Consider the following 27,426-nt stretch of genomic DNA (forward strand, 5'->3'; position numbering starts at 1 on the left):
TAAGATGAATTTGACAATCTAGTATAAATCTACACTATTGGAGGCCATGCCCACTTTCAAGATATTTACAGATTCTACCAAACTAGACCAACTAACCTCAAACTGCACCCACTGGCCTCTCCAACATCTTATGACATCTGTCTCCATTTACTAGCCCTGTCCCCTCCTAAATCATTCCCCTTTCTAATACATGTCTCGTCAGGTCTGTAGCTGACTTCTTAAGGGAAGCAACAAAAACCTTGATCTCATCACTTCCTTTCTTACATTTCCTTTGAAGAATGGTGCTTAGAGCCTAATATCAGTATCAAATGTTAGGTGAACATGAAATGTCAAGTTAAAAAAAAAAAAAAATGCCACACTACTGGGGTTCCCCCCCCACCTGCAGCTGGGGAGTAGGGTGAATTTCACCCCAGAAGAGTGCTCCTGCATTGCCAACACCATTTCCTCCTCCAGCTTTAGTTGTCTTTGAAAGGGTCTCCAAACTCTCGGTGAGTCGACTTGATTAAATTCTGAGATGTGATGCTATGGAGGCATGTGGCTGCTAAATGCTTTCACTTGCATACAGAAAAGGAGTACTTGTGGCACCTTAGAGACTAACCAATTTATTTGAGCATAAGCTTTCGTGAGCTACAGCTCACTTCAACACAGCTGTTACTCTGAAACCTGTCACTTGCATACACTATATGTAGGAGCCTGCTAGTGGTAGAGTAGTAATGCAACCAAGAATCTTTAAAATGACTTAGACAGCAGAAAAGAGCTAACAAAGCATGTGTAGTATGAGAAGTTTATTAATGATATTCAAAGTGGCAGTGGGTGTTCTCTGGGAGCGTTGCTAGTCAGTCACATAGAAGCCCTCCCCTTTTAGATCCTATCACTTATCAGCAAGGGAGCTCAGGCACACTTGCATATCCAGTCACAAGCTGCATTTTGGTGTTAACAGGGCAATTCATCAGGGTCCAGGGAGGGATCACCTTTGCATTAAACATATCCATATTCAGTCTAGTCAAGCTGCAGTGCTTGTGCATTCCATTTCCTAGGGAGATGCGTTTACAGGTATGACTTGGTGTAGTGGTTTCTTGCAGAAGTTTCCTACTAGGCAATTCTGGAAAGTGACTGGGCACAATATCTGATCCTGTGTTCAGAGTCAATTTCTCATGTTTACTTCTCTTAGCCCTGCAGAGCCAAGGCAGCTCAGAAAATGAGCTTGTCTGTTCATCCTTGGACATAATTAAGTTATTTAAGATCTAATTATACTTATGCAAACTATTGAAAGTTAGGTAGTTGCTCAGCTGTTATTGGTGCAGCATTTGTCTAGCAGAACTTTCTTCATAAGGTGGAAAAACGCTGCTTTACTCTGGTCATGAACTGCTGAGTATGGAGGTCATTGCTACATTGATGCTATCCATCAGAGCCTGTGCTAACAAAAGGTTCTGAATCTCAGCCCATTGGATCAGGGATTCAGGTAGGTGTTAATGGGCCTCCATGCATGACAGATCAAGAATTCTAACACCCGCCTGGCAAAAATCTTAACTATTAATTGTCCATTAAATAGCAGTGTGGCAAAGGCCAAGGTAGTTTACGCTCAATGTAACAGGCAATAGGAAAGATGGTCGGTGTAGCAGAGCTATCCAACATAAACTTTTCCAGGGTTACGCTGCAGGACTAGTTAGGCAAATATAGGGGCAGTTCTCTCCACTGTCAATGAAAACAGAAACAAATGATTTGGAATATTAATGTATTGAATACATTATCCCCCCAAAAAATCATAGTCTCCATATTAAGTGTGCCATGGTGGCCATGCTGATCCAGAATTAATCCCTGGTATAAGTCTGCTGAAGTTTATTGAGTTACACCAGAAATTAATTTAGCCCAGAGTGTCCAGATAGCAGTTTATTACACAGGATGACCAGTTGAGCTGTGTAAAACTTGAGCTAGTTTTGCCTAGATTCATAAACATTCTAGTGAATCTGAGCCAAGTTTTGAACAAATCTTAAACCAGTTTGGGGTTAGAATTGGAAACTATGCAAAAGTTGTTTTGAAGTCAGTCCAGCCACAACTTCGCTGTTTTGGCTGAGCTGGTTTGGGGTTTGTTAGGATGACACACACTAGCCATATGTATAATACTGAAGGCTTCTGCGATCTCAAGAGTAAGCAGGCCACAACTGTCTCAGATGCTTAGACCGAATGTACAGTACAGCGTAAAGATGACTCAAACTAAGGTGTGTTGCCCTTTGTAGACTCCACAGGGACATGAATCAAAACTATGCGGGAACCCCTATGAACTAATCCCCTTGTTCTCCCCTCTTCAGTTTGACACTGCTCTCTGCCCTGGCCTTCCTTCAGTAACCTACGAACTAGAACTGTGGTACATTGTACCTAACTGGCACTGAACAACTTGTGCTTGTCACATTACAGGAGTCTTTCAGACCTTAGTACATATGAACAGGTTGTCTGTGTTCTCTTGTACATTTTCCATTGTGTCACAATTCCTTTTCCTTGAATGAAATCCCTTGAAAACAGGGCATACTGGCACATACGTGAACCACTGGATCCTTTTTACCACACTCATTCCAAATGGAAAATCGTAGCTTTTCAAATTTGCAGCTGTGGTTCTGTCTGCATGTGCTCCGGCCTTCCACTGAACCAGCCCACGCTCCTCCTGTGTCCCTGGGGAGAGTGAGAGATCCTGAGTGTAAGGACAGCAAAATAACTAAATAGCTTATTCATTCAAAGTAACCTTCACTGGATGTGGTTCTAGTTCTGCACAAAAAGTGGTCCGGAGAAAGGATTGTTCCACAGCAGCTCAGACCATGGACTAGGCTGGTATCCTGCCTTCTGAAATGGCCAGGGCCTGATGCTTCCAAAAAGACAGAAAAATGCACCTGGCCAGTTATTCAATGCTCTATTGGGGGGGGGGACACCCCTATCTTTTATACCTGAAAGCATAAGATTGCATTACCTCTCTATCAGGGGACGGGAGATGCAGTTAAAACGATCCTGAGTTCCAGTGAGACCTCTGCATACAGGAAACATGGCAGGATCAAGCTTGTAGTGCTACCTATCTTGCTAGTGTTTGTAAAATTATCCCACCCTTTTTAAAAACAAACTCTGCCATTGTGTTTGATTCAGTGTTTTTCTGCAGCAGTGAGTTCCACGGGTTGAGTATGTGCTACATAAAATATGTCCTCATAGTTTAACTTCACTGAGTGACCCTTTGTTGTCAGGGAATGAGATGGGATATACAGGAAGGACTGACCAGTTTTACCCATCACTATATGGAATTAATTACTCAATAGATTCCTCTCTCAAAGCTTTTCTTTTCCTATTATTTAGCACTTGGCGGACCCAATCAAGACAGGGCCCTACTATGCTGGGCCAGTGATACTCAGACTGAGGCTCATGAGTCACCAGTGGCTCTTTAATGTGTCTCCTGCCTGTGATTTAATTAATAACCGATCTATGTTACACTGTGATTTAATTAATAACCGATCTATGTTATTAACCAATCAAGATGCTTTTACTATGTTATTAACCAATTGTTGAATACTTGGTGAGTCATTTTGCTGTGAGCATTATATATATATATAACTAGTAAATGAAACAATGAATTCACACAACTGTGGCTCTTTTGCGTAACATTGATCACTGATTTGGCTCTTGAACCACTGAGGTCTGAGTATCACTGTTCTAACTCTATTCAAAGAAAGATAGATCAAATCCTGCTCTACCTCCAGCTACAACCCTGAATCACTGATTCTGCCAGAAGACAGTTCTCTGACAGCAATTAATATAGCTCAGCTTCTCCAGCCAGGACTGAAATCATAACTAAAACAGTATACAACCAGACATGCACAAAGTGAGTCAAGCCGCTGACAGCACCAGTGCATTATAAGGCCTTGTTGTGAAAGCTTGCAATGGCTGTACCTGGAATGGTGTTGTCCAATATGAAGGCAATGCCACCCCCAACAAACATTTCCGTTGTTAACAGCACTGTTAATATTTGGTCGACTTCAGGAACACCTACAAAACATGCAGAATGTTACACCAATTAACACGGAGCACAAGGTTAGATGCTACTATCTTCTGTCTGAAAAAGAAAAATAAGACTAGAGTGTGTGTATTTAAGGAGGACTGGCTGTTTTCTACCAATAAACACCAGTGATGCCATGCAATCAATAACTTTATGATTATGACGAAGGTATTTGTGGGCCCAGATTAGATTAAATTGATATTCCAAGACATCTGTTTTATCATAGAATCATAGAATCATAGAATATCAGGGTTGGAAGGGACCCCAGAAGGTCATCTAGTCCAACCCCCTGCTTGAAGCAGGACCAATTCCCAGTTAAATCATCCCAGCCAGGGCTTTGTCAAGCCTGACCTTAAAAACCTCTAAGGAAGGAGATTCTACCACCTCCCTAGGTAACGCATTCCAGTGTTTCACCACCCTCTTAGTGAAAAAGTTTTTCCTAATATCCAACCTAAACCTCCCCCACTGCAGCTTGAGACCATTACTCCTCGTTCTGTCATCTGATACCATTGAGAACAGTCTAGAGCCATCCTCTTTGGAACCCCCTTTCAGGTAGTTGAAAGCAGTTATCAAATCCCCCCTCATTCTTCTCTTCTGCAGGCTAAACAATCCCAGCTCCCTCAGTCTCTCCTCATAAGTCATGTGTTCCAGACCCCTAATCATTTTTGTTGCCCTTCGCTGGACTCTCTCCAATTTATCCACATCCTTCTTGTAGTGTGGGGCCCAAAACTGGACACAGTACTCCAGATGAGGCCTCACCAATGTCGAATAGAGGGGAACGATCACGTCCCTCGATCTGCTCGCTATGCCCCTACTTATACATCCCAAAATGCCATTGGCCTTCTTGGCAACAAGGGCACACTGCTGACTCATATCCAGCTTCTCGTCCACTGTCACCCCTAGGTCCTTTTCCACAGAACTGCTGCCTAGCCATTCGGTCCCTAGTCTGTAGCTGTGCATTGGGTTCTTCCGTCCTAAGTGCAGGACCCTGCACTTATCCTTATTGAACCTCATCAGATTTCTTTTGGCCCAATCCTCCAATTTGTCTAGGTCCTTCTGTATCCTATCCCTCCCCTCCAGCGTATCTACCACTCCTCCCAGTTTAGTATCATCCGGAAATTTGCTGAGAGTGCAATCCACACCATCCTCCAGATCATTTATGAAGATATTGAACAAAACCGGCCCCAGGACCGACCCTTGGGGCACTCCACTTGATACCGGCTGCCAACTAGACATGGAGCCATTGATCACTACCCGTTGAGCCCGACAATCTAGCCAGCTTTCTACCCACCTTATAGTGCATTCTTCCAGCCCATACTTCCTTAACTTGCTGACAAGAATACTGTGGGAGACCGTGTCAAAAGCTTTGCTAAAGTCAAGAAACAATACATCCACTGCTTTCCCTTCATCCACAGAACCAGTAATCTCATCATAAAAGGCAATTAGATTAGTCAGGCATGACCTTCCCTTGGTGAATCCATGCTGGCTGTTCCTGATCACTTTCCTCTCATGCAAGTGCTTCAGGATTGATTATCTACCTGCCTTCCCTTGTAACTCTGCTTATATGAGTATCTCAGGCCCACTGACTCAGTGTATGTGTTATCTCGTATCCCCTTGTCCATTTTGTTTTATTAGAGTTCCTAAAAATCTAGTTTACAAAGCACACTTCTATGTTGAAATGCTGAGAGTAGCTATAGGCACATATCAAAAGGGAGAAGAGACCAACAGCTGCAAACAAAAGCAAGCTAACTAGGGTTTAAATCTCATTTGGAGCATGACAAACGCCCTAAAGCCCCCCACATTCCTATGGAAGCTACATAAAATTCCTAATGTCATTCCATCATAATTAAGAATTGCAATATTGATAATCATTTATATCACGCATTAGCATAGTGCCCAAGAGACCCACATTCCTATCTTACTAGACGCCGAGAGTTCAGTAGAGTCCTCCACTGCAGTACTAAGAGGGGATATAAAGCATGTTTTGAGGCTTTCATTCAGAGAGGCATACCTGTGTTAATGGCATTGGGGCGTGAATCCAAGTAGTTTGGCAACGTCAGTCCAAAAAACATTGCGAATCCCAGAATGAAAAGATTGCGGGATGAGTTCATGTCAACAAACTGCAGGTTGGAAAGGCCAACAGCTGTGATCATTCCTGCAAATGTGCAAACAGAGAAAATGCAGCCTTGTTACAGACACAAAGGGTCTGTGTGCATTCGGGACAAGGCAGAGGTGGCCACCTGCTGAGTCATTGGGACTGAGAGGCAAAAAATTAGGTACCACTAAAGCCATCTCTATTCTGAAAGTTGCACCAGTTTAACTAAGGGTATGTCTAATGGTAGAGAGACTATACTGGCATAGTTACATCGCTGTAACTATGCTGGCATTAACCCATCGCGTAGACACAGCCTACATTGACAGAAGGGGTTGCTTCTGTCGACATAGCTGCGTCTACACGGGGGTTAGGCTGACACAGCTATGTCAATAAAGGGTGTGATTTTTTTCAGACCTCTGACTGTGCTATGTTGACTTAACTTTGAAGTGTCGATCAAGCCTGAAAGAGGAATCTGAATCTGATAAAATCAGACTGGTGCAAACACCTGTGTGGACGCTCTTAATTTGATTTAAATCTGGTTTATATCAATTTAGCTTAAATTGATTCATTACCAAGTTAAGCTAAATCAATATAAACCAGCCTGAAATTGAATTAACTGCGGTCACACTGTATTCTGCACCAGTTTAATTTAATCACTTCTGAAACTAATTTAAAGTTACACTGATTTGACTTTAAATATGGACAAGGCCTAAGGCTGCTATAATGCATTGGCAGCCCCACCACTTAGGGTCAAGAGACAAAAGTATAGCTCGCACTAATGATAGTCTCTTAGGTTTGGAGGAAAACTTGAACCCTAGAATACAGGCAGTAGCAGTGCATCGCACTGCTACCCTCCCTATCCCCAGTGATGCTATGGAGCTGCAGTTCTTTTGCATCTTTGAGATTGTTCCCTGTAACTGATTCTGAAAGGAAAGCAAGCAGTTTAAGTGGAGAGCTTCAAAGCCAACGTTGATGGGCACTGGGCAGCCAACTCTCTTAGGCAGCGTTGCAAATCTCAGCCTGGCGCAAGCTCTGTAAGTCACCTTCAGGCAAATCAAATTTAAATGAATATATTAGGAAACAATTGGTAGGAAAGAGCACGGCAATTTAATGTTAATTTTGCCTTGACACCCTGCTGATTACATTTATAAACATATCTTTATAGGTACGTTACCGAATAATGTACAGAACATCCCTCCGAGGATAGGGTCAGGGAGTGAGGCAAACAGAGCCGTGAACTTGCCGATGGTTCCCAAAACAAGCATGATCCCAGCTCCATATTGCACCACTCTTCTGCTTCCCACCTGTAGAGGAAAACAGCAGCAAGGTGAAGCAAATTGGCTAGAGTCATTCCAGGCTTAATAATACATAGCTATTATACAGCTCTGTTCATCCAGAGATCTCAAAGCACTTCCCAAAGGAGGTAAGTATTGTTATGGTGGGAGACACCAGATGCCTCTGGGTAGGGTACATCTACACAGTTTCAGAGCCCAAGCTCCAGACTGAGTGGGAATGTCTACATGGCTGTTTTTAGCACTGTAGTGGGAGCACTGCAAGCCTGAGACTATAGACCCAGGCTCTGAGACTCGCACCTGCGGGGCTTTTTGCTGTGTAGACATACCCAGAGTTTTACCAGTTCATTTTCTTAGCACTCAAACAAGGGCACAGTCTGTGAAGACCTGCTGTGTTGTTGCTAGGTTTGTGATACAGTTCCTTTTGCAAGCAGGACAGGAGTTGCTCGTTGCCTTACTCTCTCTAACATATGGGAATTTTTGCAGCAGCGGGGTTGCTCTCTGAGAGCCCTGAACGTGGTTTTTCTGGGTGCTGTCTGTGACTTCCTCTGCTCAAGGACTGAGTGACACAGTCTAAACAAATACACGGCACTGACAATATACCCAGACTCTGGCACTGATTTCTGGGTGACAGTGGGATGGGGAAACTGAGATACAGTGAGATTTGTGCAAGCTCATGCAGTGGCTGAGACCCCAGGCCTCCTCACTCCCTGCTCAGTGCACCAAGCTGCATCAGACTTTAGAAATTAAAGAGGGGAGGGATGTTCTGTTTCATGGGGAGAAACTGGTGAGCCAGAGCTTTCGCTATGGGCTAAGCACTATTAGTTAGTCTCAGTGGTGCATGCTCTACCCTGCACTGGGTACGAAACACCAGCAAGTTTGAGCCCTTCTACAGCATCTTCCCTCCAATCTTAGCCCTGCCACGCTCCTGGGCAAGGCACTTTGGGTACATCTACACTGTAATTCAAACCTCACAGCTGGCCCGGGCCAGCTGACTCGTGCTCGCTGCCGTGGGGCTGTTTCATTGCACTGTTGATTTTTGGCCTTGGGCTGCAGTCCAAGCTCTGGGATCTCCCCCGCCACACACACACACACACACACACACACACACACACACACACCTCGCAGTGGGGTTGTGAGGTTAAATGCAGAGAGTGGGAGGCACTCAGACACAAGAGGGGGCAGAGAAGCACCATAGATAGCTAGAATTACTGACAGGTGGCCAGGGACAGAAAGCAAACTCTGATTGCAAGGCAAGAGGAACCAGGCAGGGTCCGAAGAGGCTGCCCTCTCCTTGCCACAGCAGTGTCGTAGAGGGGCTATTGCAGACACGCCTTATATAAACACAGTGACCAGGAAGGGCCTCAGGGCCAGCATCAGAAACTAGATAGACCCTGTACTGACCTGGGACTCAGGCCCAGATGGAGTGTGAATTCGAGAACGGAGGTTTGGCTGCTGAGAATGCTCTGCCACCTGCCCCAGACCCAGCAAATTGCGGCTACCAACGTTCAGCTGAGCGGAGCTGCCAGGCCAGTGCACCATGAGCGAGAATAGGCCAGAGTTTCTGCTCCTTCGGTTCTACACTGGGCGCACAAAATGGCATTAAGCCACCACAGCATCTTCCTAATCCAGTGTTATGCTGGGCTCTGGGTGCAATTTAGAGCAGCCCTAGTACTTCTCTAAGTTGTGTCAGCTTCCATGTGCTGTTATGCCTCTTCCTGATCTCCTGCTTCCCCAGCCCATCACCTACACCAGGGGCGTGGAGAGAGCTATTATGCCCAGCTCTGTGCTGGCTGTAGAACCCCCACCAGCCTCAAGAGCAGAGTATTGCACGGGCCGTTGAAGCCCTCTTTATGGCTTAGGAATAGCATCATAGAGGGGCTACTTCCTAAGGAAAAAACCTGGGCCGTGGTGTTTATGGATCCATGAAGGGTTTTATAGCCTGAACCCTGCACCCTCTGTGGCACCCACAAAATAACCAGGATGCCAGTGGAAGATGCTGATATTCTCTGCAGCCCAGGTGAGAGGCAGGGAGCTGTGCTGGGCACCAGCTGATCTGTCCAGGTGCCGAGAGCTTTGCAGCGATCCCTCCTGACTCAGCACAGAGGGAAGGTGTTCAGAGAAGCTCACTGGCTGGTACCTTTGTGATGCCCAAGACGCCGATGTTGGGGCTCGAGGATGTGGAGCCGTTGCCCGTTCCCAGCAGCCCAGCTATGATACAGGAGATCCCCTCTGTAAAAATGCCTCTGTAAACAGACAAGCCAATCCAAGAGATTTCATAAGAACATAAGAATGGCCATACTGGGTCAGACCAAAGATCCATCTAACCGAGTATCCTGTCTTCCGACAGTGGCCACTGCCAGGTGCCCCAGAGGGAATGAACAGAACAGGTATCATCAAGTGATCCATCCCCTGTCGCCCACTCCCAGCTTCTGGCAAACAGAGACTAGGGATACCATCCCTGCCCATCCTGGCTAATAGCCACTGATGGACCTATCCTCCATGAATTTATCTAGTTCTTTTTTGAACCCTGTTATAGTCTTGGCCTTCACAACATCCTCTGGCAGACAGTTCCACAGGTTGACTGCGTTGTGTGAAGAAATACTTCCTTTTGTGTGTTTTAAATCTGCTGCCTATTAATTTCATTTGGTGAAATTTCATTTCCCATCACATCGGCAGCTCTGAGGGCAGTATTTGGAGAGGCAGGGATGCATGAGGGCACTTAGGGGCAGATTGCATGTGGCAGACACAGCCTCCACTGGAGGGGGTGCAGACGGGGCAGGGCTGTGGTGGGAGAATTTCCAGCCAGCGGCTTCTGCTCCCATGTGATGGGAAAGGGTGCGGCACACATAGCCTGCCACGAGTGGCTAGCAATTCCCCTGCGATGGGGAATAGCACCATGGATGGGGCATGCCCCAGCCTCGTTGTAACCGTCCCTGGCACAAAGCATGGGCGAGGTTCACACTCACGCACGGGACACTTGCACAGCATGTTGCATGTTCTAAATGCTCGACAAACATGGGAGGTGGGGAGCATTGTCCCAGTTACCACCTGGGGAGGCCGAGCTCAGCCAGGTTACGGGTGCCAAACAGAAGCCTGTTATGGTTGTCAAATTTGGGTGCCAAAGGGTAGCACCAACAGCCATGTTTTGGCACCTACATTTCCAAGGTGCTGAAACTGCAGCTCCAGCTGACCTCATGGGAGCTTCAGGTGCATAGCCCCTTAGAAAGTCAGGCCAAAGTTACTGAGGGGGCCAAACACTGGGCATTTGAAAACTTGGCTAGCCTAGAACTCAGGTGTCCTGGCTCCCACCCACTGCTGCCCAGTAGGAATCGTCCTGCTGTGGTGCAAATCCCAGGTCTCCCACACAAACCCATGTGTGATTTAGAGAGATGGGTGAGCTGCTTGTACCGTACCTATTGATAGCGTGGATGGGTGGCGCTGGAGCCCCTGCCAGCCTGGCGCAGGCATAGTAATCCCCGATGGACTCGATAATGCCAGCCAGGGTAGCGCTGAACATCCCTAACACAGCTGCTGCCGTCACGGTGGGCAAGCCCCACTGACCTGCATCGGGGAAAGCAGAGCAAGGGATGAGCTAGCCCGGGCATCCCAAGCCCTGAACATGGCCATGCCCGCTCAGGAGCCGCACTAGCTCAATAGCATGGGTTCCGGACCACGCCCTGCCCAGCTCAGAGGACCAGACAGGGTGTGCTGGCAAAGGCTGCCCAGCCCATTATCCTTCTGACAAAGCCCACCATGGACTTGTGCTTGGCACAGGTGACCCGGGCAGCCCAAACCCAGCTGTGGGGCAGTGGGGGTGGGAAAAGCTGCAAGCCCCTAGAGCCCTCCCCAAACACACACACTCTGGAGATAAGCTTCTGCTGCTGCAGGTTGCTACTTGAGAACCGCCCAGCCTTCTTCTCTGCTACGGTGGTGTTGCCAGCCACGGGGGCAGTGCCTGTGCAGGAGGATGCCAGCTTAGGCCACACCCAGCCAGCCTTAGCGTCTCTCCTCTGTTCCTGGGCCACTCACTCAGCTGTGGGCACTACCAATGGCCTCCTCTCCCTGTGAATCAGTACGGACCCCAGTGGCTCAGCATGGTGCTGTGCACCAGGGGAGGTGATAGAGGGTGAGCTTTTCCTGACAGCAGCTTCTGCTGAGTATCTGATTAGGGGAAAGGGTAATTTCACTCCCCCAGTCTGAGCTCCAGCATGGGGAGCAGAGCGAGGGGGGAAAATCCTGAGGATCAGTGGAAGATACTGAGCAGGGGCAAGGTGCCCCAGCTCCTTGCCTTGCCTGGGGAAGTGTGCAAAAGTGTCCTGCAAGCTGGGCTGGTATGTGCACCAATGGTAGGCAAACCCGACTTGTGCACTGCACGGAAACGTGCATACACTTCTGCACACACTTTCCCTGATCCCTCGTGATTGGGCAGAGCCAGTCACGAGAGAATCTCACGTTCACTCACAAGGATATGGTAGGCGGAACCAGGGTGCAGTTGACATGATTTTCCCCCTGGCGTCTGTCCTGGCCTTGTAGCCATATGCCTCAGCATCGCGTGGGAAAACGTCCGTCAGTGTTAAAATATAGCACAACAGCCACACCATCATGATGGCCAGGATGATCTGGGGATGAAAAACAGAGGCCCATGTAACATAATTGTCCAGGCGCACGGAGCAGCAACACCCCGGAAGCCAGATGGGAGAACTGCTCCAAATACAGCAAGAATTGCCCACCATGGAATCAAAACCCGCAACCTGTGCCAACAACTCCAGGACCTCTATGGTTTCACAGAGATCCCTGTGCTATGGGACTGCTGACACCAGCACGGCAACAGCAGGGCTTGAAATTAGCACATCCAACCCCACAATTCAGCCCCCGGTGAAGAAGCTCTCTCAGCCCCTGGCTGTAGCAGGACCCTGCTACACAGTGGAATAGTACCCAGTCCATACTCTAGAGGGCACGGTAACATCTGATGAAGTGAGCTGTGGCTCACGAAAGCTCATGCTCAAATAAATTGGTTAGTCTCTAAGGTGCCACAAGTACTCCTTTTCTTTTTGCGAATACAGACTAACACGGCTGTTCCTCTGAAATCTGACTCCAGCACCCACACCCATCCAAGACAGTATTTTGAGGTCTGGAAAATTTCAGTTAACTCCAGTCTTTCCCCTGTTTATTTCACATTTGCAAGTATTTCGCTTTCCTGGGTTATGGCCAGCACGGTTAGTGCGAAAATGCCACAGCCACGGCCACGGTTTCTGGCTTTCCAGCCCAGCTGTAAGTGCTAGTGATTGTTAGCCCGACACCACAGCCCCAGCAGCATTAGATCGTTCATAGACTTTCTGTCACAGGCCTGAGACCCCCTCGTATGTATCTGACCCAGACCATTGAGCTGTGGGAGGTTTCACCTGTCACTGATAATTAGCAGAGGACGGGACTGTCCATACCGGGAACATTTTGAAGATCTGTAGCCTGAACACAATACAGCCTTTCCCCCATTTGTACCCAGGCAGCCGAAAGGTCGCATTTCGCAGGTACTGGGCAAATAAAACAATCAGAAAAATGGATCTATTGAAAAGAGAAAAAGAGTCAGTAGGACATCCCTAGGAAATGCAGAAGGGGAACTCCCTGCGGGCCGAATTGCACCATTGTCCAGAGATAGTACGCTCTCTGGGCAAGGGCCCATCTTTTTGTTCTGCATTTATAAAGCACCTAATGCAACGGGATCGTGGTCCATGACTGGCGCTCCTGGGCACTACCATAAATAATATTAACAATAGTGTATTTGAACCCAAATGCTTTTAAACAGTTACGGGCCAGTCCATGCAAGCCAGTGTCCATTAGGCTATGCAGAAATGGGAAGGAGAACAGATCTGGAGTATGAGAAGAATACACAATCCATGCTGGTGTGGCAAACATGCCTGTGGGTGCCAGTGGCCAATTTCCTCATTCATCATTTTGTGTCTGCTAAGTTCAGAGTTGCTGTTGTTTTCTGAGAACGTGTCACAAGTAAATGGTGAAAGATAATCCCGATGAGGTGTTTGCCTTACATATGTTTAGTTGACTGGAGTAAGCTAATCCACTGTTCACTAGCTGGGCTACAACTGCAGGATGTATTGGGTGCTGAGTGGAGCTGCTCAGGAATTTTCTGTCAAAATGTTTTTTTCCTGCAGTGGCTGCAAAATCAAGATTTTTCCAAGGGAAAATTTCAATTTTACGGAATTTTTTTGGTTTTCTACTTGGAAAATCAAATAAAAATGTTTTGCTTTGGGTCAGGTCCAGCTGAATCAAAACATTTTGCTTTGTCAAACTGAATCAAATGTTTTGTTCTGGGACAGTTTGACGTTAACCTGTGTTTGTCTGAGTTGTGGTAGGGCCTCAAGGGAGTTGTAATTTGGGTGCCTTGTGCCCCCATTTTCTTCTATTGGCCAGACTCCCTGACTGGACTGCATCTCCCATAATGCATCACAGTTTACCTTCATGCTGAACTGCCGCAGTGCATCTTGAGAGTCCCATGCCCCTGTTGCATTATGGGAGGTGTAGTCTGGCTAGGGACCCTGGCCCATAGAGGTGAATGGAGGCATGAGGCATCTGAAGTACAACTCCCATGAGGTACTGGTACAGCTCAGGCACACACAGCTTAATGTAGAACTGAGCTGAAATATTTTGACATTTCCAAATAGAAATTTTTCCAAACTTTTTGCTCCACAACGAAAATTCAATTTTTCAGAACATTCTGCTCTGCCAAAAATTTTGATATTTCAATGTTTCATCCTAATTTGGGACAAAAGCACAGGTTGAACTTTCATGGTATTTTCAGTCAGCTCTGATATGGTGGTGGTTGGTGCCCTATATGCTTCTAGGATAGACAGACACACAGACAGATCAGTTTTCAGACAGATTTTAAACCTTGCATCCTATTGAAAACTCAGCAAAGCAATGACTAATGTCATCTATTCTTCCCCTCTCAACCTTTGCCCCCCTTTTTGGCTTGAATACTCATTATCAAGTGATCTTGATTATGAAAAACCAATTGCTGTAAGTTACATGGAGCAGCACTGCACGTTTTCCATATGAAATGTGCAAATGTAGGCAAAACTCCCATTGGCTTCAATAAGAGCAGGATCGGATCTATAGGGCAAACCCCACTGCAATCAGCAAATGTGTCTGAGGATGGAATTTAATCCTGAGCTGGGGGTAACTTGGAGCTTAAGGGCCAGATTTTTCCTCCAGATATGCATACCCATGAGGGTGTGACACTAAGTACTAGCAGCATGTCACTCTCAGAGCCCTGTGGCTGGTCTCTGTATGATAAGCGAGGCGCGTACAGTGCTGCAATGCCCCAGTGAGATCCTGCACGATCCCCCGCAGCTTGGAAGACTGACAGTCCTATCAGGGAGACAGTGGGAGTGACGGTGAGAGGTCCAATGTAGCTGAGCAGCGCTCCTGGCAGCCCCACAAGCCCGATCACCACTTCCACCAGGCTGGACACGATGATCGCCCCTTGGATCTATGGCGCAAAAGGGGGGAAAAAGCATGTGAGGTGTGGAGATGTGGTCAGCTAAGAGCTGTCACATGCTGCCAGGTTCCTCCGCCTGTGCAGGTGCCAGAGATAGGGGAGAGCCTGGAGGCCGAGTGGCATTGGCATGGCTCTGACCTTGCGTGCTGAGCCCAGCCCCCCATCGCTGGGGCTGTGGAAGCAGCACATTCTGCCCCACATGGGCAGGGAGCGTCGTGGCCATCAGCTACAAGGGTTTAGCTGTTGTGCTGGGGAAGGCTTCATCATGGAGGAAGGGGAAGGATTAAAGCATGGAAGAACCTTGGACTGGGATGGTAATGGGAATATCCATCCATCCAGTCACTATATATATCCATCCATCCATCCATCCATCCGTCCAGCCCATGCTCTTCACAAGTTAGAGAAGGTTGGGTTGAACAGCATAAGGGGACACACCAGTATCATGCAAGAGCAATTCTAAATGGCTGCATCCTGGTTCAAAGAAGAGCAAATGACTAAAACCACATAAAATGTGTCTTGGGTAAAATGAAGCTGACTAGTGAATAAGCCCGGGAGCCACAGTCAGTCCAGTCGGACGATGTCTGGGAGGCCACAGGCCAGGCCTCTCCTGTTTGCATGCAGGGCGAGAGCCAGAACTTTTGTAGCTGCTGTAAAGTAAGTCCTCTTGTTTGGTTGAAGATTAAGCCACTGGAGAATAACTGCACTTTACACGTTATAAAACCCAGCAACTCTGAAACTCTCCACCATGGTGCAGGCAGCCCAGCGATGATCTGCATTTTCTGGGTCTTAGCCTACTTCCCAGCAGGAAATGCTATCTGGTGACCACCTTCCGTTGGACTCAGGAATTGCCACAATGGATCAGACCAGGGCTCTATCTAATCCAGGATCCTGCCTCCAGCTGGGGCCAGCACCAGCTTCTCCATCGGAAGCTGCAGGGAGCCCTGCAGTGGGCTGTTAGGGGCTAACTAGCCCCAAGGGAATGATTCCTCCTAGCTCTCAATAGTTAGAGGTTGGCTTATGCTCTAGAGCCTGGAAGATTCTGTCCCATTCCAAACTGGGTTTTTTGCACATTGGAGCTTCCCGGGCTGAGGGAGGATGGTGTCATTTAGATATCTCTCCATCTATCAGCATAGACCTTGCTAATAACAATACTTGGCTCTTACATAGCCCTTTCCAGCAGCAGATCTTAAAGCACCACACTATCTTAAAGGTATTTATCGTCCCACACCCCGTGTGGCAGGGCAGCGCTAGCCCCATTGCACAGCTGAGGAACGGAGGCAGACAGACTAAGTGACTTGCCCAGTGTCACACAGGAAGTACAGGGCAGAGCAGGGAATTCTGCACAGGTCTCCCACATCCTATCCCAGTGTCCTAACTAATAGGCAATGCTTCCTCTCCATTGTTCTGCACTGAGACAGACACCAGCACCATTCACAGCTATGGTGCTATTGGCATGTCTGAGCACTGACCTGAGATGTGTTTGAAGGTATTTCCCATTGACCAGCCAAGCGCCCCCAGAGTCACCTGGAGGGCCCTCCTGCTTGTGCGCCTTGGCTGGACATGACTGCAGAAGGAGGGGGAAATTGCTGTGGTTTACCAGGGACAGAAGTGGCACCTACACTTTGTACTGGCTGCCTGCACAGGGGTGAATCTCACCCGGGAGCGGAGGCTGCAGTGCTGCTGAACAATCCACGCTCACGCTACCCCACCGACAAGGCCATAAACACCAAGGTGCGTGGCCATAACGCGTCCGAGACGTAAGCAAGCTGGGTATTTGTCTGGGGGGGAGTCTTCTTTCCCGTGTCCTGGTGAGACTCATCCCCAGGGCCCCTGATCCACGTACGCCCCTGGCCATGTAGTCACAGAGCACAGCTTACTTCTCTCATCCTCGGGTGCCACACGTGAGATGTGTTCAGCGGTAACGTCCAATTGCCGTAGATCTCCTCTAAGACGCAAAACGAGGCTGTTAGACGCGCGGGGATAACAGCCCTCCAGGCCCTGCCGCCCAGGGCATGATTCACTGCTGCCCTAGCCCTGTTTACACTGGTGCGTCTCCCTTGGAATCTAGAGACCCCGTTGTGCTGGCACCATGTACCCACGGAGCGAGGACCGATCCCTGCCCCAAAGAGCCGACTGGCAAAGGGTACGTCTCCTCTGCAGGTGAAGGTGGGATTGTAACACTGGTAGCAGATCTGGGCGAGCTTTAATCTACCCAGCATGGGCAACAATAGCACTGGAGACGCAGCAGCATGGACCAGCAGCCCAGGTAGGTACCCAGGATCTCTGGTGGGCTGGTCCTGGGGTGGCTTGCCTGTGCCGAAGCCTGCACCACCATGATCAACATTACCCATGCCTGCTGGATTCAGGCTAACCCTAGCATGCCTAATGGTGCTGCAATCACATCTTCATTTGCTGTGTAGACGTGCCCTCAATAGACCAGTGTGGGAGGGGAAACAGAGGCAGAGAGAGAGAGAGAGAGGAAGGGACTGGCTCCAAGTCACCCAGCAGGGAGCTGGGAACAGAGCCGTGGCCTTCTGGGCCAGTGTCCTACCCATTAGACTATACTACCTCTTGATAGCTGTGCTTCAGCCATGACACTCGGCAGGGTGGGACATGACTCGGTGCTGGCCCTGAGCGTTCGCTCTTTCGGGTGTTTGGCTGGCTGTTCCTGCTCACAGGACTACATGGGGTACGGCAGGAATTTTCTCCCAGCTCAGATTGGCAGTGACCTTGGGGGGTTCACCTTCCTCTGTGGCGTGGGGGGCAGGTCGCTTGCCAAGATCCTCTGGGTATTTCTCACTTAATCAGTTCCCTGCCACTGCAGGGGCCTCGGGCACTGGTGCATCTCAGCCCCCCCTAGTTCGTGCTCATTCTAGTGCTGTCTCCTGTGGGCGTGGTCCCCTTTTGGTTGTTGGGATTAGTGTGCAGGTCCTGGGTCGGGTTGTTGGCCTGATATGCAGGAGGTCAGGCTAGTGGTGGCCCCTTCAGGCTAGTGGAGGTCTGGTGGCCTCTTCTGGCCTTGAGCCCTGTTGTATCCTTACTTGTAAGGGCGGTACTTGGTGGGGCCGTTAAGTGACTCAAGGTCTTTACCGCATGACATGGTTGTAAACGAAGCTTCAGTTACCTTCTGGGGGACATTTCCATTTCTCCAGGGCCAGGATGGACTTTGCAGGAACCAGAAAGGCGAGTGCGCTTGCTTGAAACAGGGGGAGTCTGCATGAGCAAGAAGGAAAAGCCTCATTTGCAATCACCTACTGCTCTGCCTCACCTTCAAAGCTTCCCGTGCAATGGTTCAACAGGGAGCAACAGCCAGAAGAAAGCGTGGAGAACAATTGCCATAGAGTGCAACCTACCGGATCCCCAGCGTGGTCTGGATTAGTGTGGTGATCCCGACGCAGGTGAAGATGGTGCCGATGAGCTGGCTGACTGTGTATTGGTCCTTTCCCACACACAGGGACTCTGCCAGGAGGAACGGGACAGCGATCGTCCCGCTGAAACAGGTCAGGTAGTGCTGGAGCGGGGAAGGGAAAGGAGTCCTTGGTTAAGGCTGTCGGGAGGATCTGATAACCCATCTCCATTCCCAGGGAGAATGAAGTTCGCCTCTGCTCCAGGCTGTGGTACACTTAAGTCCCAATGTGCTATGTGTGACTTGTGCTGGACTTCTGAATGTCAGGGGTTTGCTCTTGCCACTGCTAATGAGACTTAAACTCAGAGTCACGTATAAGGGCATGTGGTATAGGGAAAACTATATTAAAATTGTACAGCGATCACTTTAAATGTTCAGCACACTGCTCCCATCCCAAGCTAGGGCAGCTCCCCCTGATCGCAGCCACCCTGCTCCGCTCGCTCCCCGCGCCCACCCCACCCTCACCTGCTCCTGCTTGCGGTCTAGAGAGCTCTGTAGGGAAGTGTGTGAGCCACTGTCAGTTTGCACCAGACAATGAGTAATACTTGTTTTAGGGAGCAGCCTGCTTTTTCTCTCTCTGGTTTTGTTTCTTTGTGTTGGTAAGGGACTGGATTTTAAGACATAAAGTGGTGTTACATTGCACCCTTCCAGAAAGATTAAAAACCACAGAATATCCTAACTTCTCTGTGTGTATGTCATGACCATAACAGCACTGGGAGCAAGAGAGTGGGGCAGAGCCCTCTGCTCTCTCCTTCCTTACCTGAAAGCCAAGCAGGATGCAGAGGTACCATGGGGGCACATCTTCAATTTTATAGATCATGTCGAATTCTTTCTGCTCCCTCCCTGTGTCTGTGGCTTGGCGCTGGAAATGGAAGAAGGACGATTTCAGCACCAGCAGGGGCAGAAAGCAGAGGCTGGCAGCTAGGCTGAGAAGCTTGACAGAAATCAAATGTGAGTAGGTTTCCTTGCTCCCCCATGACTTGGTCTCTGAAGCGATCGCCCCAGTGCAGGGAGACTTGAGACACATCTGCTATGCCCCGGCTGCCTTGGAGTAACATACTCACCCACTCTGTCCTGAGAGCCCTCGGGCCTGCTGAAGGGACACATTGCAGCTGGAGCCCATAGGCGAGCACCTGGCTGGCTCCTCATAGGGAGCCCACACTGGAGCAATAGTGCTGCCCCCAGTGCAGTGTGTCCCCCACTCCATGCCCACAGCAGGGGAGGAAGGGAACTTAGTACCACCCTGCCCACTTGTGCACAGCCCCCCTGGGGCCGGCTCCAAACAGGCCCCCGAGGTTCTGGGTGTCACCACTCAGACCCAGAGCTGGTGTCTCCGGTTCCCTGAAGCCTCTGGTTCCACTGCGCTGCTGTTTCCATTAGCCACACGTTCCTAGGGCCAGTGCTCAGAGCAGGCCGGGATTACCCAGCATGCATTGGGTGCACTTGCACAGGGCCCCGTCTCAAGGGAGCCTCCACCCACAGGAAACAACCCCAATCCAAGCTGGAGTGGTGCTGTAACCCCGTGCGCCAGGTCACAGCACCATGCTCTCCAATCATGACAGGGGAGCTGCCGGGTCAAACCTGAGCAGCGCAGGGCTGGGTGAGGGTGGCTGCGATCAGGGGGAGCTGCCCTAGCTTGGGATGGGAGCAGGGTGCTGAGATGGGGGGAAGAGGGTGCTGGTGGCCAGGAAGGTCCCTGGGGCAGTGGGTGAGGGGCTGGGGGCAAGTGGGCGGATGTTGGGTGAGCAGGATGTAGGTCAGGGCTGCTGGGATGTGTGGGGGCTGCCAGGATAAGTGGGCACAGGCAGCTGGAGCAGAGTTCTAGTTTAAGGAAAGTGGTGGGCCCCCTGCCAATTTCCAGAGTGCACAGGGCCCCAAAACTCGGTCAGCTGGGCCTGGCTCTGACCCTGTGTTACCCCATGTGCTACCTGGGAGTTCTACAGCTGTTGGCCCTTTGCCTGCTGTTTCCAAAAGCTCTAGGGTTTCCTGGGCAAAGTGCATGCTTGGCGTCTGAATTTCACATGCAACGGGCAAAGGCCTCTCCGGGGGTGTCTCCTCTCCCGAGGAATGCTGTGCATGAGGATGTGGTACAGAATGGTGCAATCCACAGGGAAGAACTGCTCTCCTCTTATCCCAACAGCTCATTGGAAAGTGATCAGGAACAGCCAGCATGGATTCACCAAGGGAAGGTCATGCCTGACTAATCTAATCGCCTTCTATGATGAGATTACTGGTTCTGTGGATGAAGGGAAAGCAGTGGATGTATTGTTTCTTGACTTTAGCAAAGCTTTTGACACGGTCTCCCACAGTATTCTTGTCAGCAAGTTAAGGAAGTATGGGCTGGATGAATGCACTACAAGGTGGGTAGAAAGCTGGCTAGATTGTCGGGCTCAACGGGTAGTGATCAATGGCTCCATGTCTAGTTGGCAGCCGGTATCAAGTGGTGTGCCCCAAGGGTCGGTCCTGGGGCCGGTTTTGTTCAATATCTTCATAAATGATCTGGAGGATGGTGTGGATTGCACTCTCAGCAAATTTGCGGATGATACTAAACTGGGAGGAGTGGTAGATACGCTGGAGGGGAGGGATAGGATACAGAAGGACCTAGACAAATTGGAGGATTGGGCCAAAAGAAATCTGATGAGGTTCAATAAGGATAAGTGCAGGGTCCTGCACTTAGGACGGAAGAACCCAATGCACAGCTACAGACTAGGGACCGAATGTCTAGGCAGCAGTTCTGCGGAAAAGGACCTAGGGGTGACAGTGGACGAGAAGCTGGATATGAGTCAGCAGTGTGCCCTTGTTGCCAAGAAGGCCAATGGCATTTTGGGATGTATAAGTAGGGGCATAGCGAGCAGATCGAGGGACGTGATCGTTCCCCTCTATTCGACATTGGTGAGGCCTCATCTGGAGTACTGTGTCCAGTTTTGGGCCCCACACTTCAAGAAGGATGTGGATAAATTGGAGAGAGTCCAGCGAAGGGCAACAAAAATGATTAGGGGTCTGGAACACATGAGTTATGAGGAGAGGCTGAGGGAGCTGGGATTGTTTAGCCTGCAGAAGAGAAGAATGAGGGGGGATTTGATAGCTGTTTTCAACTACCTGAAAGGGGGTTCCAAAGAGGATGGCTCTAGACTGTTCTCAATGGTATCAGATGACAGAACGAGGAGTAATGGTCTCAAGTTACAGTGGGGGAGGTTTAGATTGGATATTAGGAAAAACTTTTTCACTAAGAGGGTGGTGAAACACTGGAATGCGTTACCTAGGGAGGTGGTAGAATCTCCTTCCTTAGAGGTTTTTAAGGTCAGGCTTGACAAAGCCCTGGCTGGGATGATTTAACTGGGAATTGGTCCTGCTTTGAGCAGGGGGTTGGACTAGATGACCTTCTGGGGTCCCTTCCAACCCTTATATTCTATGATTCTATGATTCTATGATTGGTAAGGGCCTTGCTGCTTGAGGTTTTCTACTTAAGAAGGGAGCTGCCGCTATCCCCAAACCCCTGCAGCATTCCCTTTTGCTAGTGAGGTCCCGCAGGGATCTGTTCTCAGCCCAACACTATTCACTATCCTTCTCAGAGCTCTGGAAGAAGAAAATTATTCTAGTAAGATGGGCAACGGACACACAAATTGGTGGCAAGATGGACAGGTCACTTATACATCACTTGGTAAGCTGGGCTCATTTGACCAACATGCCTTTTGATACAGCCAAATGCAAGGGACAAAGAACGTGGGTCATGCTTAGGAGGAGGGACAGGATCCTGGAAAGCAGTGATGCTGCAGAGGACTTTGGGGGCAACAGAACTGGAGCTCCCAGTGCGATTCTGTAGCTAAAAGGGTGAACGTGATGCTTGGATGTGTGAGCAGGGCCATATCGAGTAGGAATAAGGAGGTGCTATTACCTCTGCACATGGCCTGGATACTGGGTACAGTTCTGCTGGCCACATGTCAAACAAGATGTGGAGAAATTGGAAAGGGTGCGGAACAGAGCTACAAGAATATGTGGCATCTGCCAAGCCTGCCTTATAGCGAGAGACTAAAGAAGCTCAGTCTATTTAGTTTGTCCAAGAAAAGAATAAGAGGTAAATTGATCATGGTCTATAAGTACCTGCATGGGAAGAGATTTCTGACAGCAGAGGGCAGAACAAGGCATAACAAGATCTAGTGGTTGGAAGCTGACACTAGACAAATGCAGACTAGCAACAAGGTGCCAATTTTTCACAGTGAGGGTAATTAACCATTGGCACACTTGATCTAGAGATGTGGTGGATTCTGAATCACTTGATGTCCGTCAGTCAAGACTGGATTTCTTTCTAACTGAGATGCTACAGCTCAGCCAGGAATGATGATCTAGATGTGAGCATCACTGCCTGGGTTCTCCGGCCTGGGTCATACAGGAGGTCAGACTAGCTGATCAGAATGGTCCCCTCAGGCCTTGGAATCTGTGAATGTACTCCTCTGAAAGCCCAGAAACAGTTGCCAAGACCCAGAAAAAAGATCGTCTGCTACCACCAAGCCTCTGGCTTCACTGCCCAGACCCAGTGCTTTATCCCCAGTCCTCCGGCTAGTGTTACCAGCCCCAGTGATTTTAGACTCTTGCAATTACAGCTGGTCAAAATACCTGTCCGTCCCTCCAAAACATTTCAAATGAAAAATTTCCCTTTGAACTCTTTTGTTCAGTTTTCATAGGAAAATTTCTGAGGGAAAATCAAGTGACTGCTTGGCGTGTCGATTCAGTTTTCAAAAAGCGAAGTTTCTTTAGACGTGAAAGGGTCGTTGTTGTTCCCCTCCTTCCCCTCCCTCCCCCCCCGCCCCGTTTTGCCACTGAGTGAAATAGAACACCGCTCACGGGGGTTATTTCCTCCCCTCCCTTTTTTCACTACATCCCTTTTCAAAACATCCCCGGCTTTGGGAACGTCACTGACCAACAAAAAGAAAAAAAAAAAGACCTGCTCTAACTCTGCCAAACTCCGCAATGGCCCCAATGTTTGTGTTTCAGAGGGGAAGGGATGACTCTCCAGGGAGCTTGGAAAATACCCAGCGAGTCAGTGGGCTACAGGAGGGCTGCTGCAGACACCAATGGCTGCAGAGGAGAAGGCTCTTGCACCAAGCCAGTGGTAAGGTGCTGAGACAGGCCAGCTGCTACCTGAGCAAGGGCGGGGGGCAACAGAGAGACAAGGGGATAGGGTGGAACGAGCCCACAATGAGCTTTAAAGACAAGGAATGTCACTTTTTTAGGGGCAGACTATGACATGCTCAATGCGCCCACAGTGCCCCCTTTCTCTCCTGTGGTAGCTACCTGTATCGCAGCAGGCAGCAAGTGTGGGGCCACTGCCCATCCTTGCACCCAGCTGGGTGAAGAAGGGGTGGCAGGAAGGCAGTGGGTGGACCCTCGGTGGCATCCCCACAGCATGCTAGCTGAGCCTGCAGTAATGTGCACCGGGTAAAAGGCTGGCACAGATCGCCTCTTGCATGGAGCCAAAGGGGGCAGTTTGTGATTTCTCAAGTCCCAACCTGGTCCTTGGTCTGCCCCTCAGGCAGCGCAGCCATATGCTGCCCCTCGCTCAGAGCTCAGCTGAGCCCCTCACCTAACAATGGACCCATCCCTCAGCTAAAGCTAGTGGCAAGCTGCAGTTTCAGCTGCCTGGCATCCTAGGCAGAGCGCTGGTCTCACCTTGTCCTCGCTCTCCAGCTCCTTCCCATATGAATTCTCGGTGATGATTTCGGGGGTCCCCTCGTGCCAGGTGGAAGCTGCATTTCCATTCTGCATTTCCCCAAGGGGCATGGAAGACAGAGCAAGTCACTTCTTAGAGAAACTGCTGGTGGAAGCACCATCACCAGGAAAATAAAAGATCGCAGCGCAGAAGAGGCAGTGCGGATTGGAAGGATGCCACTGTCTCCGCCATGCTGGTGGCTGTTGCTAAAAGCAGCTTATCTGTTTTGGGAACCCAGAGAGACGTACCATAGGACTGGAGAGTGAAGAATTGGTCTTTGTTCCCCATGCAAAGAGCAGCCACCACGATCCAGTCTGAGTGGCTTGGATTGATATTACAGGGAGCCAGCAATGTGAGAGGAGAAACAAATGGAGCAGCTCAGTGAGAGCACCATGTGTGTGTCTCCTCTGTGACACGCTGCAGCAGCCCTGCTCACACAACGGCTGCTGGCCTTGAAGCTAAGCAGATTAGGCTTTATCTAAGTTGTTCAGCTTTAACTATATGGATCTAACGTTATCAGAGTGGTATAGTTAAAGTGGTACAATCCCCCAATGTGGAGGCAGCTAAACCAGTATAAATGTGCTTATACCAGTAGAGCAATCCCCATACAGGAAGGGGAATGAGCGATACTGGTATGAAGCACCTTTATACTGGTATAATTGCATCCACTGATACCAGTATGACTATACCAGTGAAAAATCACACTCCCTAACTGTAATAGCTATATCAGTCGGTGTGTAGGCCAGGCGTTAGAAACACAAAGGTACAGTACAGAGAAATCAAATGGCAGTTACATAGCTACATAATATCCCTCCTTAAAATAAGTGAATGGATTTAACAGCATTGTCACCACTTGTGTAGCACATTCAAAGACCTTTACGGAACACTAGTTAAACCTCAGAGCACCCCCAGGAGATAGTAGTGACCTATCACCCCCATTTTACAGATGGGAAATCCAAGGCAGAGAGAGTAAGTGACTTGCTCAAGGTCACCCAGTCCATTGGTGTCTGTGGTGGGATTAGCAGCCAGGAGTTCCTGGGGCTCAGCTCACTCTCCCTTCACTAGTAATGCTGACAGGGTTTGGATCATTGCTATAGAATACACTACTGTTTAATACCCGCCCTGCTCTCCCCTCCCCCGCCCCAGGGAAGCTGGATCTTGAATACATGCTACATTGCATTGTAAAGGAGTCACACCAAATCCTCCACAGTATGGGCCCAATCCTGCAAAGGGCTGAGGCTGCTGTGGGGTGCTCAGTGCACTTCACACCCAGTATCTTCAGTGGCAGCTGCATGCGCTCAGCAGAAAACAGCATCAGTCCCTGTATTACAGTAGCCTGTACAAAATAAAGCCAAGTTCCTTGCAAATTTACCTGACAAAACCCCCAAGATTCCTCAGTTTCTTGGATCCCTTTTCTCTGTCTGTGGTCCTTACTCTCTGGGGCCCGGATTCCGGGCTCTCTTCTCTCCTGGGGCCTGACTGACGGGTCTGCCTGACCTCCAGTCCCAGCCTGATTCTTAGAACCTCACAAGCTTTTAGCTGAGTCCGTGAATGCATAGTGGAGCTGCCAGGGCTCCCTGGGCCATGTCAAAGGGGAGAGCTGCCCAGGGTGAGGCAGAGCCAAGGAGGGGAACCAGCAGCGACAAAAGGACATCACTTGAACCTTATTCATTCTGACTATTAAGTCATTGTTTGATGTCAAGTGCTCCATTCCTGAGTGGCACAGCGGAGTCACCCCCCACTGGGGGCCGAGTCGCTTCCACTTCGCTTCTAAGATAGATGGGTATGTTTAATCAGTCAGTCCAAAGGGAAGCGCTTTGTGAAATCTGGCTTCCAAAAATGATCAAATGATAAGTTGCCTTTACCTTCAGACACAAGTCTAAGAAAGAACCTGTGATCGCTGCTCCCCTTCCTTCTAACAACCAACACAGATAGTTTGCCACCCAATTCTCAGATAGTTACCTCAAACACTGGTAAGAAAGGAAATGGATGCATCTGGGGAGAGGGAAGAGGAGGGAGTGAAAATACGGTAATAGCAAACAACATGTTCACCTTGGTTTGAGACAAATCTTCCGAACTGTTCCCCATTCTCCTGCAGAGTGCCACTGGGATTTCCAAGGGGACTTTGTAGAGTGACGCTGTTTATGGTCCTGGGGAGGACTTTAGTCAATACACCCGACATTGTTCACGGAGTCAATCTATAACCCAGCTATTGGCTGCTGATTGTGAAAGAAATGAGAGCTGTGTTTTTAAAGATAATATATTAACTCCATTAATTAGGCTTGGCATCACAGGGGAATGATCCGCCTCTCCTAAATGTATCGGTTTTTCACAGCTCTTTTGTGAAAACCTTAGAGAGCTGAGTTACAGTGTAACTGACTAGTTCATAAATGGACAGAATTACAGATTGCACTAATCAGCTCATCAAGTCTGACAGGAAGCACCATCCTGCTGGGCCAATGTATCTGCGCCCACTCTTGTACTCTCTGATGTGTCAGCCCACTGGAGCGTCCCCAGTCAGAGGCTCTTAGATCTGTGTGCGGTGTACATTCATTGGGCAGGTGGTTCTGGTTTGGAAGCAGATCCCCCCAGATGCGACGTTCCACAATGCAGTGGGTGTTTGGATCTGGGGTTTTGGTTTGGGCCCAGCAGACTTTTCCAAATCCAGTCAGAACACCCCTAAACCTCAGACACGTGCTGAACTCTGGACTGGCCATCTCTGGATCAGAGATTGTTCCATGGCACTTCCTGTTACAGAGGATGGAACCTGGACAGGCAGAAAGAGAAATAACAAAAGGTACCTGGATATTTTAGAGCCTGGAAAATGACTGTGTGCAAGTCTGGATCTTGGTGCCCACAAAACCTTGATGCCTTTAGAGCCAGTGATTGGAGGTGGGGGGATGTCTTTAAAGTAGGCAGGCAAAGCTGATGGGCATTGCTGCTTCTCAGAGCCAAGCAACAGCAGCGGGCAAAGAGCCGCTGCTCCAGGGTGTCTGTGTGGGAGAGGAGAGTGCAGCGATATGTCAGTGTCATGCCATGAGAACAAAGAAGGCACAAATGACCTTAGACAGACCTGTTCTTAGGCTACTGCTCCAGCTGCCTTTCACCTTGAGCCAGTGGGGACTGGTGGAGGTTATTACAGACACTGATTACTTTCCTCTACCCCAGCTGCTAACTTGGCAGGAGGTCCATGCTGATGAGATCAGAGCTGTGTTATTGCTCCAAATGTTTAGAGGCTCGTGTGCTATATTCTGGACAGCGGGATCTTTGTGGGATGGCAGATGTGGGACCTGCAGGCTGCAGTCCTCCTTACTAAGTATGGGAGGCATTTACTGCTCCTTAAATAACAGCACTTTGTGCTTCCCTCCCAGAGTCCTCAG

General features: G+C 49.2%; 1 protein-coding gene across 2 annotated transcripts; it reads right to left on the reverse strand.

The window, feature by feature from the left end:
• Positions 1 to 770: 770 nt before the first annotated feature.
• Positions 771 to 26,232, reverse strand: SLC23A1 (solute carrier family 23 member 1). 2 transcript variants are annotated; one of them, XM_048862225.2, is made up of 16 exons: positions 26,099 to 26,232; positions 24,007 to 24,096; positions 19,100 to 19,201; positions 18,287 to 18,444; positions 18,058 to 18,146; positions 16,811 to 16,878; positions 14,743 to 14,924; positions 12,862 to 12,982; positions 11,883 to 12,039; positions 10,834 to 10,981; positions 9,558 to 9,663; positions 7,300 to 7,429; positions 6,042 to 6,185; positions 3,925 to 4,020; positions 2,429 to 2,667; positions 771 to 1,695 (listed from the first exon to the last, which is right to left on the reverse strand). In XM_048862225.2, exons 1-16 carry the CDS (start codon positions 26,132 to 26,134, stop codon positions 1,663 to 1,665), a joined length of 1,899 nt encoding a protein of 632 aa, XP_048718182.1. In that variant the 5' UTR covers positions 26,135 to 26,232; the 3' UTR covers positions 771 to 1,662. The 2 variants fall into 2 exon arrangements, with proteins under 2 accessions (XP_048718182.1, XP_048718184.1); XM_048862227.2 differs by lacking the exons at positions 14,743 to 14,924; positions 16,811 to 16,878; positions 18,058 to 18,146.
• Between the last annotated feature and the right edge of the window lie 1,194 nt (positions 26,233 to 27,426).

Source organism: Caretta caretta, chromosome 8, assembly GCF_965140235.1.
Source record: "Caretta caretta isolate rCarCar2 chromosome 8, rCarCar1.hap1, whole genome shotgun sequence".
NCBI lineage: Eukaryota > Metazoa > Chordata > Testudines > Cheloniidae > Caretta > Caretta caretta.